General features: G+C 45.0%; 1 protein-coding gene across 4 annotated transcripts in view; it reads left to right on the top strand.

The window, feature by feature from the left end:
- The window catches only part of DOP1A (DOP1 leucine zipper like protein A), a 76,963-nt gene that overhangs the window by 45,527 nt on the left and 13,499 nt on the right, over window positions 1–17,937 (top strand). For all 4 annotated transcript variants that reach the window (XM_077305814.1, XM_077305795.1, XM_077305820.1 and 1 more), the window contains 14 exons: window positions 81–355; window positions 719–871; window positions 1,987–2,087; window positions 3,039–3,298; window positions 3,719–5,726; window positions 5,874–5,985; window positions 7,275–7,457; window positions 7,736–7,861; window positions 10,810–10,944; window positions 11,800–11,855; window positions 13,324–13,428; window positions 14,709–14,775; window positions 16,181–16,325; window positions 17,537–17,616. In XM_077305814.1, coding sequence (XP_077161929.1) covers window positions 81–355; window positions 719–871; window positions 1,987–2,087; window positions 3,039–3,298; window positions 3,719–5,726; window positions 5,874–5,985; window positions 7,275–7,457; window positions 7,736–7,861; window positions 10,810–10,944; window positions 11,800–11,855; window positions 13,324–13,428; window positions 14,709–14,775; window positions 16,181–16,325; window positions 17,537–17,616 — 3,806 coding nt within the window. The remainder of the gene's footprint in view (window positions 1–80; window positions 356–718; window positions 872–1,986; window positions 2,088–3,038; window positions 3,299–3,718; window positions 5,727–5,873; window positions 5,986–7,274; window positions 7,458–7,735; window positions 7,862–10,809; window positions 10,945–11,799; window positions 11,856–13,323; window positions 13,429–14,708; window positions 14,776–16,180; window positions 16,326–17,536; window positions 17,617–17,937) is intronic.

Genomic DNA, 17,937 nt, shown 5'->3' with positions numbered 1-17,937 from the left:
GGGGTGGAGGGGGGGGGAATAGTGCCCTTCTGATGCAAATTTTAATTACATTCATTAAGACCCCCCCCTTTCTGTTTTAGATTGTGAACAAGAGCAACCTCCCCTGTGGCTCCAGACTCTCATGAGCGCTTGCAGGCAAGCCAATGATTTTCGAATCCAAGGTGTCACCATTTCTCTCATAATGGATTTGGTTGGGTTGACTCAGTCAGTTGCTGTTGTCACGGGAGAAAACCTAAACAGCGTTGAAACCGCTCCACCCCTGAGTCCAAGTCAAGGAAGAGTGGCTGTTGTCATTAGACCCCCACTTACCCAAGGCAACCTGCGATACATGGCTGAGAAGACAGACTTTTTCAAGGTATACGGAAACATGCCGCTTCCATTTATGACATTTCTTTGGGGGCTCTAGAATATTTCTTGCAACTTTTCCACTAATTTGGCCCATGTGGGCATCCTCACATCCCTGACCCAGCTGGTACTTTTAGAAAGTATACACTTCTAACATTTTAAAAATTAACTTTTTTTATTTTGAGGTTGATTAGTTCTTATTTTATGTATTTACTTATTATTCTTATTGGATTGTTATCCCACCGTACTCCCATAAGGACTCGGGGGGGGGGGGGGTTACGACATGGGTTATTGAAGTACATAAAGCCATTTAGTTTTTCTTTCTTGTTTGCTTCCCGGTTTAACTGCCTTTCCTTTTGTCTCTTTCCTGAAGCATGTTGCTTTAACTCTGTGGGACCAGCTGGGTGATGGGACCCCGCAGCATCATCAGAAGAGTGTAGAGCTTTTTTTCCAGTTGCACAATTTAGTTCCAACTTCTAGCATTTGTGAGGATGTTATAAGTCAGCAGTTGACTCACAGGGACAAGGTAAGCCTCCTCACACCGATGGTGCTCTTTTTTGAGGTGTGCTACATGTGAGAAATTGTATACATGGTCAGTGAAATTAGTTTAGAATAATGTATTAGCCAATTATGCTGGTAAAATGGAAGCCTCATGTTGGTGGTGATGAGCAGTAGCTCTCAAATATAGACAATCATCCTTCCTTGTAGTTGTGGTGTAATCAAAACTGGTATTTTTGTAGTCATATCTCTTCTATGTTTGTTCCTGTTCCCATGTTTGTTCGTTCTCCAATTTTGAACTGCTGCTGTCTCTTGTTCAGAATCTCTAGTACGTTCATACACTCCAGCATCTTTATTTATTTATTTAAAACATTTCTGTGCTGCCCAACTTGAAGTCCCTAAGGCAGTAAACCATCTTTAAAAATGCCTATTATAATTAAAAACCACTTAACAGAACACATAGACAGGAAGGAGGGTCAGTGAAGGAACCCAAGGTGGGCCAGGTAAGTCTTCTCTCGCTGTCAAAAGACAAAGTTGTTGATGCCATGACTGAAAAGTTCCTTTCTTGGGTTGTCATCTTGTCAGTGAAATAACACATTTCAAAAAAGTTGCAGGCAACAATTATGCAAATATCAAGATTCCAAATAAAGGGTGGGCAGGTGGATAACAATGGTGAGATCCAAGGTGGAAAGAGGCTGAGGATGAACACACATCCCAATTTAAAGGGCCATGTGTCCTAGCCCTTCAGCCTGGCTCCCATCCCACGCACCAATCATGGCTGGCAGGGCACACAGGACTCGCAGGGCACGGGCTCCATCAGTGGAAACAGGCCACACACCATCCCCTTCCAGTCTGATGTCTGCTGCTGCCACAATCAGCAGTCTTGCCCATGTGTATTTTTATGTATGATTTTATAATGGCTGATAGATGTGCTAGGAGAATACAAAACCTTGTGAAATACAAAGCTACTCCCCCATCATTGTGTGTCAAACTCCAGTCTGTGTTTCCTTTAATGATTTAAACTCATTAAAAATTATACTCTTTTCATTTTTATTGCCCTAACAGATTTCTTTTTTTCTTTTTTTAAAACCACTTTTCCCTAAGAACATCGCATATGGATTAATCTTTCTTCCTATTCTGCAGAAAATCAGGATGGAAGCACATGCAAAGTTTGCAGTACTTTGGCACCTCACCCGAGACCTGCATATTAACAAGTCATCTTCATATGGTCGTTCCTTTGACAGGTGGGTTAGTCACATGTATAGGAGCAGAATGGCATAATCCTCTAGCACTGGAAAGGGCCTGTAAACACATCCTGCTTATTTTGGACAGTCAGAGTGGCAGACTGAGGAAGAACTTTTAGGAAGGGGGGTAGGAAGGGGATCTTATTATTGTGCCGCTATGTTGTGATGGTTTTTAATGGGGTTTTAAGACACTGTAACCCACCATGAGCCATTTGGGAGTGGCAGGAAGTAAATCGAAATAATAATAATAATAATAATAATAATAATAATAATAATAATAATAATAATAATAATAATAATAATAAAGGTAGTATAACTGTGCGTGCAGATATTGTGTTGTTCTTGTGCCTGAAGCCACTCTGGCAGCACACTCACAATGTCACAAAGAAGTCAGTTTTGCTACAGGGTCCAGTTCAGGAAAGAAACAAGCCATGCACAGTGCTCATTTTGAGCAGGAAAGAACAGGGGAGTTGACATGACTATGGAGCAGGCCAGGCTGAATGATCCTTGCTGGACAACAAGCCAGCGCTGCAGCTCTGGTCAAGGCATCACTGCCAGCTAAGACCTCTGGCCCATCTTTTACCTCTTCTTCCCCCAAACTGGTGGCCCTGCAGGACAAGGCAATTGTTGAGCTAGTGCTGGTCATCATTGCCACTGAAGAGCCTTAGCCAACTGGCTCCAATGGTAGTGGCAGAATTGCTGGGGTTTGGCTCTGGTTGCTCTGGGGTGCCAGTAGCCCTCTGGCCTCCATTTGGATGAAGGAGCTGTACTAGTGATGGGGATGCCATTTCTGGGGAATAGGGTGGGCCAGGGAGGGCCCCCCCTTCAAGCTAAAGAAGTTGCCCAGTGTTGCTCTGTGCCCAACATTCTTGGACATGTGGAACTAAATGTGATTGTTGTTTTTTCCTTATATAACTATGATACCTGTTTTGATTTTTTTTATTTCTTCAGGTCCTTGTTTATTATGCTAGACAGCCTTAACAGCTTAGATGGTTCTACCTGGTCAGTGGGCCAAGCCTGGCTCAACCAGGTACTCCAGAGGCATGACATTGCAAGGGTCCTGGAACCTTTGCTTCTGCTGCTTCTCCATCCCAAAACTCAGCGCGTTTCTGTTCAGCGAGTACAAGCAGAGTGCTACTGGAATAAATCGCCTTGCTACCTTGAAGATGAAAAAGAAAAGCATTTTATGCAAAAGTTTAATTGTAGTGGAGGCAAGTACTATATTTAAAACTCCATTTCAAATATTTACTTAACGTGATAAGTGTCAGACCTTTGTAATGATTTAATATTACATCCAAATGCTTATCATAAAATGCTTGTTATAAGGAACATGTTTTGTTTGGGTCAGAGTTCTGCATGTAATTTCTAGCCTTGAAAGGGTTGGGAAAGGCATGACAGGAAATAGAATGCTGCTCTGGTATCCTGGGCAAATAAAAACATCTCTGTGTAACCACTGCTAGAAGCAACCTTTTGGATTAGAGAACCTTTTTTCCCACTAGAAAAAAAACATTATTGCTAGTCCAGTAGCAGCTTAAAGACCAACAAGAATTTCCAGGGTGTAAACTTTTGAGAGTCACCTACTATTGCCTGTAATTTGTTTTTAAAAAAATTCTTTCTTCTTCTGGCTTCAGCATTTGTCCACGTGCCTATAAGACAAGAACAAGACATTTTGGTGAAAGAAAACAGTGAAAAGCCACTTACCGTGGACGAAATGGAGAACTTCAGTCTCACCGTCAACCCACTGAGTGACAGGATTTCCTTACTGAGTACAAGCAGTGAAACCCTTCCCTTGGCCGTATCGGATTTTGACCTTCCTGACCATCAGATAGAAATACTGCAAAGTTCAGATTCTGGCTGCTCCCAGTCATCTGTTGGGGATAACCTGAGCTATGACGTGGAGACAGAAGGCGTGGCTCCACCAGACGATTCTCAACACATGGGAGGAGAGTCCCCAGATGAAATTGTGCAGCAGGTGGTCATCGACTTGATCTGCAGGGTTGTGAGCGGACTTGGTGAAGACATTGAGCCCGCTAAGCATTACCTGTATTCAGAAGATACAGCTGCAAAACTCCACGCACTGGATCCCTCAGAACAGGGGAGCAACTCTGAGGATCAAAATATGCATGACAGTCAGGCCAGTTTGCTCAATGACAACAGCTCTCAGCTGTTATCCATCTCGACCGAGACAGGACTTGAAAGCATTTCCAATGAAATCTCCCGAAACAATTCCTCTCCGTGCATCTCCGTAAGCCAGCAGAGCCTCAGCGACGCAACGTTTGCATCGGCAGAAGCCAAGTCTAGACAGAGAAGTCACAGCAGCATCCAGTTCAGCTTCAAAGGGAAGCTGCCCGAGAAGATGTCAGAAAAGGAAACCATTGTGAAAGAGTCTGGCAAGCAACCAGGGGCAAAGCCCAAAGTCAAAATAGCCAAACGGAAAGACGAAGAGAAGAAGAAAGCGCAAGCTGAGAAGCTTAAACAAAGCAGCGTTTTCTTCAGCGATGGCCTCGACTTGGAAAACTGGTACAGCTGCGGGGAGGGGGAAATCTCCGAAATTGAGAGTGATGCAGGGTCCCCGGGACTGCGAAAGTCTCCCCATTTTAATATCCACCCTTTATACCAGCACGTGCTGCTATACCTGCAAGTGTATGACTCCTCGAGGACTCTGTATGCTTTTTCTGCCATTAAAGCCGTCTTGAAAACGAACCCTTCCGCCTTTGTGAACGCCATCTCTACCACCAGCGTCAACAATGCCTACACTCCCCAGCTGTCCTTGCTACAGAACCTTTTGGCCCGGCACCGCATCTCCGTTATGGGCAAAGACTTCTACAGCCACATCCCGGTGGACTCTAACCATAACTTTCGAAGCTCCATGTATATCGAGATCCTGATTTCTTTGTGTTTATACTACATGCGCAGCCACTATCCAACCCACGTGAAAGTCTCCCCACAGGACCTGATAGGGAACCGCAACATGCAGATGATGAGCATTGAAATCTTGACTCTTCTCTTTGCCGAACTGGCGAAAGTGGTGGAAAGTTCTGCCAAAGGTTTCCCGAGCTTTATTTCGGATATGCTGTCCAAATGCAAAGTCCAGAAGGTGATTCTGCACTGTTTGCTGTCCTCCATTTTTAGTGCCCAGAAGTGGCACAGCGAGAAGGGGGCTGGCAAAAACATCGTGGCCATTGAGGAAGGATTCTCCGAAGACAGCCTCATTAACTTCTCTGAGGATGAGTTTGACAACGGCAGCACCCTCCAGTCCCAGCTTCTAAAAGTTCTTCAGCGGCTCATTGTTCTGGAGCACCGAGTGATGACTGTGCCAGAGGAGAATGAAGCCGGCTTTGACTTTGTCGCGACCGACTTGGAGCACATCAATCCCCAGCAGCCCATGACTTCCCTTCAGTATTTACACTCCCAACCAATAACCTCTCAAGGCATGTTTCTCTGTGCCGTGATAAGGGCCTTACACCAGCACTGTGCCTGTAAAATGCACCCCCAGTGGATCGGCCTCATCACTTCTTCTCTGCCTTACATGGGGAAAGTCCTCCAAAGGGTAGTGGTTTCTGTGACCCTCCAGTTGTGCAGGAACCTGGATAATTTGATTCAGCAGTACAAATACGAAACAGGATTGTCTGACAGTAGGCACGTCTCTCTCTCTCTCTCCTTTCCTTTCCCACCGTTTGGCAATTTTAATCTTTTAAAAATATATATCTGTTTACATTTTAAAGTATTGTTAAAATATTAGTCTGTTTCTGGGGGAATTGCAGCCAATCTGATGTTGTCTTTTAGGCCCATCTGGATGGCCTCAGTTACTCCACCAGATATGATGCTGACCCTTTTGGAAGGCATTACAACAGTGATTCACTACTGCTTACTTGATCCAACTGCACAGTATCATCAGGTAACTCTGCTTATTGGGTTTGGGTGCATCTTTTGTCAAAGTAGGTAATGTTTTCTCTTTTTTCAATTTTTTGGGGGGCTGGGGTGGGGCTAAGAAAGGCATCAGTTCCCACATAGACCTAAATTAAGTTTCTGCATATTGAGTAAGTAAGCGTGCCTCGGTATGAGGACAAATTAGGAAATTGTTGTTTAAGCCAGTGAATTGGGCAGCTTTTCCCATTTGGGGTTCATAGTAATGTTAATTTTCGGTTATGGTTCTGTTTATTATTGAAGTCAGTAGGGGATTGCTCATTGATATTAATGGAGAAATCTTTTGAATTCATTATCTTCCACTGACACAAAGAAGATTTGTGTTTGTTGAGCATATAACATGGCATGGAAATAAACCCACTGTTACCCCAAAGATTTACATGAACTATAATTAGCTTTAAATCAGAGTTTGAAGTAATAGTGAACTAGAGCAGTGGTCCCCAACCACTGGTCCGCAGCTCCCTCTCCCTGCCCCCCCCACCGCAGTGAGAAACTTCCCAGGGCGCAAGCAAATTGGCCGCCAAAGCAGCGATTAGCTTACGGCCCAGCAAGCTTCTTTCTGCGGGGGGGGGGGAGAGAAAAGCGTGGCCGCCGGCACAAACGCATAGGCGCAGCAGGTTCGCGCATGCACGTTTGCACCCTGAGCGTCCGCAAACGCACATGCGCAAAAGTGCTGCGCATGTGCGTTTGCGGCCACGCAGGGAGCAAAGGCGCATGTGTGGACCTGCCGTGCATGAGCGTTTGCGCATGGGCTGCCGGCATTCACGGCAGCTGGATCGCCCCCGCACCGGTCCACAACCTGAAAAAGGTTGCGGACCACTGAACTAGAGAACATTAAATATTAAAATCCAGCTTAGTTTGAGCATAGACTCATAGAGTTGGAACAGAACTCCAGGGTCATTTAGTTCAAGTCCCTGCAAAATGCAGGAACTCATAACTACCTGCTCACCCACAGTGACCCTAATTTCATGCCCAAGTGATCCCTCCACCAAAATCTCCAGAATCCTGGCCTGGAAGAAATTCACCTAGCATCCCACAATGGCAACCAGCAATTCCCTGGGTATGCAAGAAGACCCACCCTGACACATCCCTTCCCGCTAACCGTAACGTCCAGACAAGGGAAGAGCCGGAATGCGTGAGCCTGAAGAAGGGGGTATTGCAGGTCTCCCAATCATGGTCAAGAGATAGAGAAGCTTTGTGTGGGCACTAGGCCATTGTTTGTGTCACTATGGGAGAGATTGACTTTTTCTTCTTTACCAGCTTCTGGTTACTGTAGATCAGAAGCACATGCTTGAAGCACGCAGTGGCATCCTGTCTATTCTTCATATGATCCTGTCATCTGTGACTCTTCTGTGGAGCATCCTGCACCAGGCAGATTCGTCAGAGAAAACTGCTGCAGCAGCTGCTGCTTCTGTTACCACAATTAATCTTGGATCAACAAAGGTCAGGATGTCAGAAACTTACATTGCTGATGTGTGCGAGAGAAGTGGATTAACTTTCTAGACTGAACTATAGTTAATTAAATGTACCAACTATAGACTGGGAAGCAGTAATTCGAAGCTGCATGTATATCAAACTGGCTATAACATGCAATGGTATCTTGACCAAAAACTTTAAAAAAGTGGTTGGATGTTTTTTCTATTATGTTTTGTTGGCCAACAGCACACTGATGTGTTGAATGCATGCGCTGGAATTAGGTGAATTTTTTTATGTTGTTGCAGAATCTGAGACAGCAAATCCTTGAATTACTGGGCCCAATCTCAATGAATCATGGTGTTCATTTTATGGCAGCTATTGCATTTGTATGGAATGAAAGGAAGCAGAACAAAAATGCTGCAAGGGCCAAGGTATGTCAGACAAGGCGGTCATTCGAACATTGATCAGTTCAGTTTTTGTTGTTGTTAGGTGCAAAGTCATGTCCAACCCATCGCGACCCCATGGACAATGATCCTCCAGGCCTTCCTGTCCTCTACCATTCCCCGGAGTCCATTTAAGTTCGCACCGACTGCTTCAGTGACTCCATCCAGCCACCTCATTCTCTGTCGTCGCCTTCTTCTTTGGCCCTCAATCGCTCCCAGCATTAGGCTCTTCTCCAGGGAGTCCTTCCTTCTCATGAGGTGGCCAAAGTATTTGAGTTTCATCTTCAGGATTTGGCCTTCTGGCTGATCTCCTCTAGGACTGACCGGTTTGTTCGCCTTGCAGTCCAAGGGACTCGCAAGAATCTTCTCCAGCACTAGAGTTCAAAAGCCTCAATTCTTTGACGCTCGGCCTTCCTTATGGTCCAACTTTCACAGCCATATATTGCAACTGGGAAGACCATAGCCTTGACTAGATGCACTTTTGTTGGCAGGGTGATGTCTCTGCTTTTTAGGATGCTGTCCAGATTTGCCATAACTTTCCTCCCCAGGAGCAAGCGTCTTTTAATTTCTTTGCTGCAGTCCCCATCTGCAGTGATCTTGGAGCCCAGGAAAATAAAATCTGTCACTACCTCCATTTCTTCCCCATCTATTTGCCAGGAATTGAGAGGGCCGCATGCCATGATCTTCATTTTCTTGATGTTGAGTTTCAAGCCAACTTTTGTACTCTCCTCTTTCACCCGCATCAAGAGGCTCTTTAGTTCCTCTTCACCTTCTGCCATTAGAGTGGTATCATCTGCATATCTCAGGTTGTTGATATTTCTCCCTGCAATCTTGATCCCAATTTGTGACTCACCTAACCCCACCTTTCTCATGATGTGCTCCGTGTACAAGTTAAATAGGCAAGGCGACAGTATACAGCCTTGCCGAACTCCTTTCTCAATTTTGAACCAATCAGTGATTCCATGCCCGGTTCTCACTGTTGCTTCTTGACCTGCATATAAGTTTCTCAAGAGACAAATAAGATGCTCTGGTGTTCCCATCTCTTTAAGAACTTGCCACAATTTGTTGTGCTCCACACAATCAAAAGCTTTAGCATAGTTAATGAAGCAGAAGTAGATGTTCTTCTGGAACTCCCTAGCTTTCTCCATGATCCAGCGTATGTTGGCAATCTGATCTCCCCTTCAAGGATCGCTGCCTTGTTGTGGCAATGGGGCTTGCGTAGCTCCATGAAGCTATGAGCTATGCCGTGTACCCAAGAGCTCTGACAAAAGGTGATCCACTGGAGAAGGAAATGGCAATCCACTCCAGTATCTTTGCCATGAACACTCTATGGACAGTTCCAAAAGGCAAATGAGGTTTAGAATCCTAGAAATTAGGAAAGAATCAGACTTAAAAATGTATCCTGTTTTAATTACAAGTGACACACAGGAAGAAGGGCTCTCTAGGATTGACAATGGAAAATATAAAGCAATCACACCCTGGCAAAGCACTCTCCAGCAAGCTGCCTGGCTGAAACGCTCCTGATGAAAGGAACCCAGAGGGGAAAGTTTTGGCTTTGGTGGTGTTGACATTTGGAATTTTGGAATGAGCAAAGAAACGCTGCTGACCAGCCTACAAAGTCATTTGTATAGATCCAATGCAACTCACTAGGCTGAAAGCCTCTGTGCTTTCTTGCTCAGAGGTACAAAACATCACTTTGTAATCAGACTCCAGAGACTCCTGTGCACCAGAAAATGTGCAGGTTAATAATTTAAGCACTATAAAAACGAAACTGCGTCTAGTGTGTCTAGTGCAAAAGAAGAAGGGGACGACAGAGAATGAGGTGGCTGGATGGAGTCACTGAAGCAGTCGGTGCAAACTTAAATGGACTCCGGGGAATGGTAGAGGACAGGAAGGCCTGGAGGATCATTGTCCATGGGGTCGTGATGGGTCAGACACGACTTTGCACCTAACAACAACAAACCTCACTTTAATCCTGGTTAAGAATCCCACTACCTGAGACAGAACTGGGCCTCGGTTAGTGAAAGTATGCATCATGATGAAACTGCATTTTAGGGGCTACTTTCTCTTTCCATCTCAACTTGTTGGGTGGGGAGGGGAATGTATGATTTAACATGGCAAAGAACCAGCATTGTATCTGTCTTGACAGGGATTTCTTTTTTTAATATCTCAATTAAGCCTAAGAGTGGGAGGGGAGCACATTAGAGTTCCTTGGCATGGCCACTAAATGCTTTTCCTGAATGAGTTATGAGCTTTGCCACTCTATGTCATTTGACATTGTAATGGCATCTAACTGTGAACGGAGTGATTATTTTATGCTTCTGCAGCTTGTGGGATTTCATTTCTGAAGCTTTTGCATGATTACAAAGGTAAAAGCAGCATCCTTTTAAAAGAGAAATACTACAAGTATACACGCATAGCTTAGACAGTCCTCTAGAAGTTTGCACTTAGATGTTTTTGCGATTTGCCACCAGAGATTGTCCCAAAGGTATAGAAGTCAGCCAAGATGGCTTTGTGGCTTGGGTTGTCCGTTTGATTAAGGAGTGACTTGTTTCCACTCACTGTGCATGCCTTCCCACTGTGTCCTTGCAAAGTGTGTCTGTGTGTGGCTAAGTACAATAAGCACAGTCTAACATGGAACTGTTTGGCTCCCACTAGGGAAACATCTACCTTGGTAAACTGTAATTCTGCCTCAATAACAGTGCAAACCTATGACTGCATAGAGCAGGGGTAGTCAAACTGCGGCCCTCCAGACGTCCATGCTGGCAGGGGCTCATGGGAATTGTAGTCCATGGACATCTGGAGGGCCGCAGTTTGACTACCCCTGGCATAGAGGTTGCAAAGACAGAGAGATTTGTTTCCTAGCAGAGTAATGCCTCTAAACACAAGGTACGATGTCATTGCCTCTAAACACAAGGTACGATGTCATTTTCCAGGTCATTCCTACCGCCAGTGAAGAGCAGCTCCTTCTGGTGGACTTAGTTCGTTCAATCAGTGTTATGAGAACAGAGACCGTTATGCAAACAGTGAAAGAAGTATTAAAGCAACCACCAGCAATCGCGAAGGACAAGGTATGGAAACAGTGGCATCGCTGTGAGTTTCAGTTGATCTTTAAATTTCTCAAAGAATATGTTTGAGGAAGAAGGCCACAGTGTGCTGGTAAAAGCATATTTTCTTCCATCAAAGGCTAGGATGGTTTATTTGAGCCATTGTAAATGAAATCAGTATTGGGGGGGGGGTTGTAAACTTAACCGCATTCTGTGACATCTATTTGAGATATTGGATTGCAGTGAATGGGACGATTTAAATTCATGAGGGATAAGCATGAACTGGCTGATGAACTAAACTTTGTCATGAATTTTGGCCGGTTCATGGTTTCTGAAACGATGTTCACAAACATGTTGTTCGTGCCCATCCCTGTTCATCAGCCCATTTTGATTCCTCTACACTCGGTAGCCTATTGTGGGTGGGTGTGAAAAGGTAATTTGATTTGAATCTGAATGTTTTGGGATGAAACTGGAAAGCTTTTTTTTTGTTAGATTTGAATTTAAAGAGTGACCTAGTTTATACTGTGTCCAATAAAACATCCTATATATTTGTTGCTGTTACAAAGCGAAAAATTTTATTCTGCACTGCCTGTCTTCATAAAATGGCAAGAATAACAGCAACCTTTCTGTAAATGTTGCAAACTTTAGCTCCTGTAGCTTTTTATAAGCAGCAATGGAGCCTTCAGTTCAAGGCAGAGGCTAAAGTCAAATATTTCATTAAAACCCTAAGGACAGTCATGTTTAAGCATTGTAACATGGGACTACAGCAACCTCTTCAAGTGCCCTGTCAATATTATCTGTATAATTATTTTGTTTCCTCAATGTTGGACTTTAAAAATACTTCTCTTTCTTATTTAATGCTTTATCAAATTTTTCTAGAAGCATCTGTCACTGGAAGTCTGCATGTTGCAGTTTTTCTTCGCATACATTCAGAGGTAAAGCAGTGATATCCTTACCATTTAGTGCCTCTAATATTTGTGAAAAGCCCTCCTGGGTGGAACATGTCTGGCCAATGTCTGAGTTCTCTTTCCTGTGTCTGGCCTCTGTTTCCGGCCGGACACGCTCTGTGGCCCCTAAAGGGCCCGCCCCACTTGGTAACCATGCAGCGCTCTGAAAGCCTCGCGCCCAGACACTGTCTGAGCACCAATGCCAGTGCACTTGTGGAGCCCTGGCTGGCTCTCTGCTCGGCCTGGCCTGCGCTGAGGTGAAGAGCGGGAGGGGCGCCTGCCGCCACGAGTACACGAGCCCTGGCTGACACTCACCTCCTGCACCTCCTTCCCTCCCTCACCACCCAGGACACCTCCTACAGCTCCTGCCCGACCAGCACACCCTCGCCCTGCCGCCTCACCAGCACACCCGGCCACATGCTGTGCTCGAATGTCGGCCTGGGGCAGTATACAGCACAACACCCAGTGCACAGCCTGAGAGTTGCTGAGGCGAAGAGCAGGAGGGGCAGCCACTGCTGTGGGCCCTTGCCTCCTGCGCCTTCCTCCCTCACTGTTGAGCCCATCCCTGCACCTGCCGCCCCCCCCCCACTAGCTCTCGCCCCACTGCCTCAGACCCACACATGAGCAGAGGAGCCCGTATGAGCCCCGAGCAGCGAAAGCCCAAAGACAGGGAGGCACGACCACTGGCCCACCTCTCCCTCAAGCCCTCTCCCCGCATGCAACATGCAGCCTGTAGATCTCGGGCATCGTCGCTTGCTACACCCGGCTGCACCACGGGGCCCAGTGCTCCTTGCCTGAGACCTTCCAGTTTGCCATCTCCTGGAGGGTGAGCCCTGCCAGGAATGGCCACGCGAGGGAGAGGGGAGGCAAGAAGAAAGAGGGGGGAGATTCCCGGCCGCTGGAGGGGATGGAGGGGGTAGGCACCTCCAAGCGTGCCTGCCCCCCCCCCCCGCAATGGGTCGCCCTCCCCATGTCCTGTGGCTCCCGGAGCACTTCCCCTCTCCCGCAGAAACCTCTTTGCGGATCCACCCTCTGCGGGAGCCCTCCAAACTGCCAGGCCTTTCAAAGCCCATTTTTACAATGGGCTTTGAAGCTAATTCTGAATCATTTTTTAATCTCCTTCATTGTCATTAAATATGGTACAGAAATAATGAAACGAGTAACTTTGAGCGCCATGTCCAGTGTGGAACTGAAATCTAGTTCTGCTTGTTGAAAAACTCAATTTTGATTATGAAATTAGACTCTCATGGAAGCTTAGAACTCTGCAGAATTTCTTTCTGTGGCTTTTAAAGTTCTGTATGTTAACTTTAGCAAATGTTGGACATTAAATTAAATACAAGACAAATTTTTTTGTTCTCTTTATTTGACAGCAAGCTGCGAGATGAATAAATACGATAATGACAGGCTTTTGAGAAGCATGTGAGGTTTCTTTTTATGTCTGTCTCTGTTCTTGTAGGATCCCAGTGTCCAACCTAGTAGACAGCTGGGCCTCACTTCTACTTCTTCTGAAGGATTCCATTCAGCTTGGCCTTCCAGCTCCAGGACAATTTCTTATACTTGGGTAGGTGAGCAATTCCGTTTGCATGAGTCCTGAATTACTTGGAATCACAACCAAACGCTATATGAAAAAGAGTGCGATAGAGCCTGTGAATTCATCCCTCAAGTCACCTGAAGGACACCTGTTCTTCCAGAGCAAGCTCCTTTTACTGGAGAAAGACTTTGCTCCTAGTGGAGCAAATTCATAAGATGTAACGCTCCTAGTGGAGAGAATTCATAAGATGTCACTCTGAAATACTCTTGATGATAAGTAGCTCTTATGATACTTGAAGAATGTTGTTTTTTGGTTGTACCACTTCATATTTGAAAAGCTTTTGATCTTAATAATCTGTTTGCAGAAGCTGAAATCACAGATGTCTTAAACCTCTCTTACTGGAATCTAGGATTTAAAGTTCTTAGTTTGTCCTGATTTGTGACCTTGCTGCACTTCAATGTTAAATATTAGTATTTATGGTAGTATCTACCTGGCTGATTTTTTTCCACAATAAGTAGCAAGTTTTGGCAGCAGTCTGATTATATATACATTAGAAATGACGCTTGATATGTCCAGAAGTGCACCGGGCGCTAGGTAGGGGGTTGGCAGTCAGAGAGGCTTCTCTCTGTGCCCACAGCTACGGGGGACTTAATGAGCCAGGCAGTGCTTCTCCCTGACCCCAGCACTTTCCCTGCTCCGCAGGGGCGGGGGTCTTTAGAAGCAGGGCAGTGCCTCTCCCCATTGGGAGAGGTACTGCCTGGCTGCATGGCCCCAATGCCACCCCCGCAGGGCATGGAGAGGCTTCTCTCTGCACCCCATGAGGGCAGGGAACTTCTGCTGGTGCACCAAAGATTCAGAAGGCTCCTGGTGTGTGGGGCTTGCTTTGGAGTCTTTAGAACGTTCAGCACATCATCAGAATTATGAATCACTCTTTATATATATGGATGGCCATGGTATTTCAAATTGATTTCAGATTAACTTCTCTCAATGTATTCAAGTATCATCCATTCTTAAAAACGTCTGTGAGTACATGGTAGGGGCGAGAATTTGAAAATTGAATATGAACCTTCTGCTTATACATGGGAACTTTGTGGAGATTTCCCCAAAACCATTTCAAAGCTGGGTTAACCCTATAGAGTGGCCTTCAATAGAACATGAAAAACTTCAGTCGGAATCAGATAATTCTGACATGCACACGGTAGCTCTTAGTAATATTTGTGAGCCTCTTTTATCTTTGTTATTGCTTTCCCTTTTTGCCTTGCTCTCCTTAATGTATGCAATATTTTATATAAAAGTTTTCTTTTTTAAAGGGTTTTGAATGAATTTATCATGAAAAATCCCACATTGGATAATAAGAAGGACCAAAGAGATCTTCAGGTAAGAAACTATATCCTCAGTTACTTGTGTTATGCTACCTTTAAAAATTGAAAGCTCTACCACGGATGGCCAGACTGTGGCTCTCCAGATGTCCACTGCAGGAGCTCATAGGAACTGTAGGCCATGGACATCTGGAGAGCTAGTTTGGCCCACCCCTGCATGACTAACCTGACTGCCGTGTTCTGTTAGTGATGTTGTTTCTGTATCCACAACTCTTACACACAGAATCTGTGGTTTAAGAGAAACTGGGGTGGGGGACTTAATGCTAACCCAGCGCTAGTCTGTTCATTGTAAGTCAGGCAATATTTCAGAAAAAGATATCTAATTTTGCAGGCGGGAGAACTTCATCCATTCCTTCCTCCTTAGCCCACCACTGCTGCTCTTCTAAGGAGGGTAAAATAGATTCTTCCTTTAACTAAAGCCTCACTTCCTCAACCCTTTTCTCCCCAGAGTTCATTCACCATTATTGGTTCTGTTTTGTGGAGGAAAATAAACAGAACTAGTGATGGGGTTGTCAGTTTCACCTCCTTTTTTAACCTTGAATGCAAAGGCTCAAAACCCCTTTTCCATTGAAAGAATGCCCTGAAAGTACAGGCCCCTTTCTTTGACCCTCTGACCCCCATCTCCTGGAGCACTGCTCCAAGAATACCCTTGAAATCTACAGCTTCCGAAGTGTGGCTGTCCCTTGCAGTAAGAGTACCTCTCTGCCATTCTCTCTGTAAATCCATTGCATGTGGGCTTGTAGAATTGGAGAACAGATAACAAAATAAATATATTTATTTATATGAGCATTTATTAACTGCCTCATTTGTACAACCAGCTTTCAGGTCAACCTGAATTTTACTAATCAAAAAATAAAAGGTCAATTCCTAGCAGAACTTTATCTTGATTTAGAAAACAAATTCTTCAAGTGTATGAGAGTTATCACTAACCCCAGATGGCTTCTGATAGTTTCCGTCTTTGCACACTTTGGTGTTTATGGCATTGATCCTATTTAGCCTAGTGGAGTGGAATTTGTGCAGGTGAACTTTATGACACACATCTACGCACTTTGTAGGCTGCTCTGCCTCCTAAAAATGTATCCCACTGGGAAAGGGATGGAGGGCACAATAGGAAGTGGGAGTCATCAGGAAAATAACATGCGCTCTTTTCTGCTAACAAAAGTGTCTTTTGCCAGTGGAAAAACTAGCTAGGCCTTTCAGCAGTAGGTTTAGTGTATCCATTGTTGTAAAGGGTTCTGAATGCCACCAGTTGAGCCCTTTGCAACAGTCTGTTCAGGGCCCTTGTTGACATTATGCATCGTCTTTGTAGAGATTTTTTTCCCCAGCAGTTATTGCAAGAAAACTAATTTCTTCTCTTATGTGCAAGAATCTTTCCATGATATCTGGTGTTTTTCCTCCATCAGGATGTAACGCACAAGATAGTGGATGCCATTGGGGCCATTGCTGGCTCTTCCTTGGAACAGACAACATGGCTAAGACGGAATTTAGAAGTTAAGCCTTCCCCCAAAATAATGGTTGACGGAAACAACTTAGAATCTGATGTTGAAGGTGACCTCCCCCTCCACCCAGAATTAAAACTTACTTGTGGATTTATTTTTTGCTGTGTAGTAGCAATCTTCTTATCAAACTTCAGTTCCACAATCCAACTAAAGCTATAGATTTTTGAGTGCAATCCCCAGCTAGACGAGCTGTCAAAATATGTTTATCGGACATTCCTGACTGGTTTTATAATAATTACAAGTGGGGGAGGGGGCTCTGATGCTCTTAGGGGATCTCTCTTTCCCTTCCCCCCCCTTGCCATCTGGCTTGACCCTTTTGTAGCCCAGCCACAGCAGGGGGGGTGTCTGCAAGCTGCTCTGAGCCTGGAGGGGCTGCCGGGCTCTGCTGCTGCCGCAACCAGGCTTAGAGGGGCTGCTGGCTCTGCTGCTGGTGGGCATGGAGTGGCTTCCAGGCACCACTCCTGTCACAGCTGAGCTTGGAGTGGCTCCTGGGCTCCACTGCAGCGACAGCCACACCTGCCAATAGCACCACCACCTCCATAGCCAGACCTGGAGTAGTTCCCAGGCTCTGCCACGCTGCTAAGCTCCAAGTGGGTACGTGGCCAATTTTGCTGGAGGCTTCTAAGCTCTGTTGCTGCTGTAGCCACCGCTGAACCTTTCTCCGGCTGCTCAATGTGCTTCCTGCACACTGTTATTGTTCATGCTACTGCTATGGCAATGGATAACACAATAAAAGTTTTATAAATGTTTTAACTGAGCCATAAGCATACTTTGTCAGTGAAATCATTGTGCCTCTTAGAGTAGTTGTTTTGTCCTTGAGCTTAACACTCAGTGGGGTACTGCATTATTTAGTCAAATACAAAAACTGCCATGTTTCTGTCTGTAGCATCATGGGTTGGGAAACTCAGATTCAGATCTCTGCCACAAATCCCTTTGGGTGACACTGGGCAAGTCGTTCACACACTCAGCCTAACCCACTTGACAGGGTTCTTGTGGGGATTAATTGGAGGAAAGAAAAACTGCCACTCACTGGAAAAAGAGCATTAAAAATGGAATGGAGGGGATCGATTAGACAAATTTCTCTATTGATTAAGCATGATGGGTATCTGGGTAAATGTGATTGAATTTGATCTTGAGAACACATTCCAGTGCTGGCTTATTTGACGTATTGCAGATTTTGAAATGCGCAGTTTCTAGAATATGCCATAGTTCTGGATATATTTTTCCTCTTCATTTTTTAAAAATTTCATTTCTATTTAGATATGTTGTCTCCGGCTATGGAAACCTCAAGTATAACTCCGTCTGTATATAGTGTTCATGCCCTAACATTGCTTTCTGAGGTAAACATTCCTTTAAGCAGCTTTCGAACATACTATGTAAGGATACCCTTCCCCCCCCCCCTTGCCATCTGGCTTGACTCAGAAATATGAAAGAGACCTGTTTTATTTAAGTGCTTTGATAGCAAATGCGTATTGAGCCGCCCCCTACTGAGGAGCTGTGCCCTGACCTATGTAGTCATACATTCATTCCTGAAGTTTAGATTTTGCTTGTTGGATTTTGCCTTTTTTCTTCTTGGTATGGCTTGTAACATTAGCCCTTCGGATAGCTGGTGAGCACATCTCTGAAAAGACGTAAGACAGAAATGTGAGAGCTAAGCGTTG

Source organism: Paroedura picta, chromosome 1, assembly GCF_049243985.1.
Source record: "Paroedura picta isolate Pp20150507F chromosome 1, Ppicta_v3.0, whole genome shotgun sequence".
Classification (NCBI taxonomy): domain Eukaryota; kingdom Metazoa; phylum Chordata; class Lepidosauria; order Squamata; family Gekkonidae; genus Paroedura; species Paroedura picta.
Note: the sequence above shows the minus strand (reverse complement) of the source record. Positions and strands in the feature narration are given on the sequence as shown.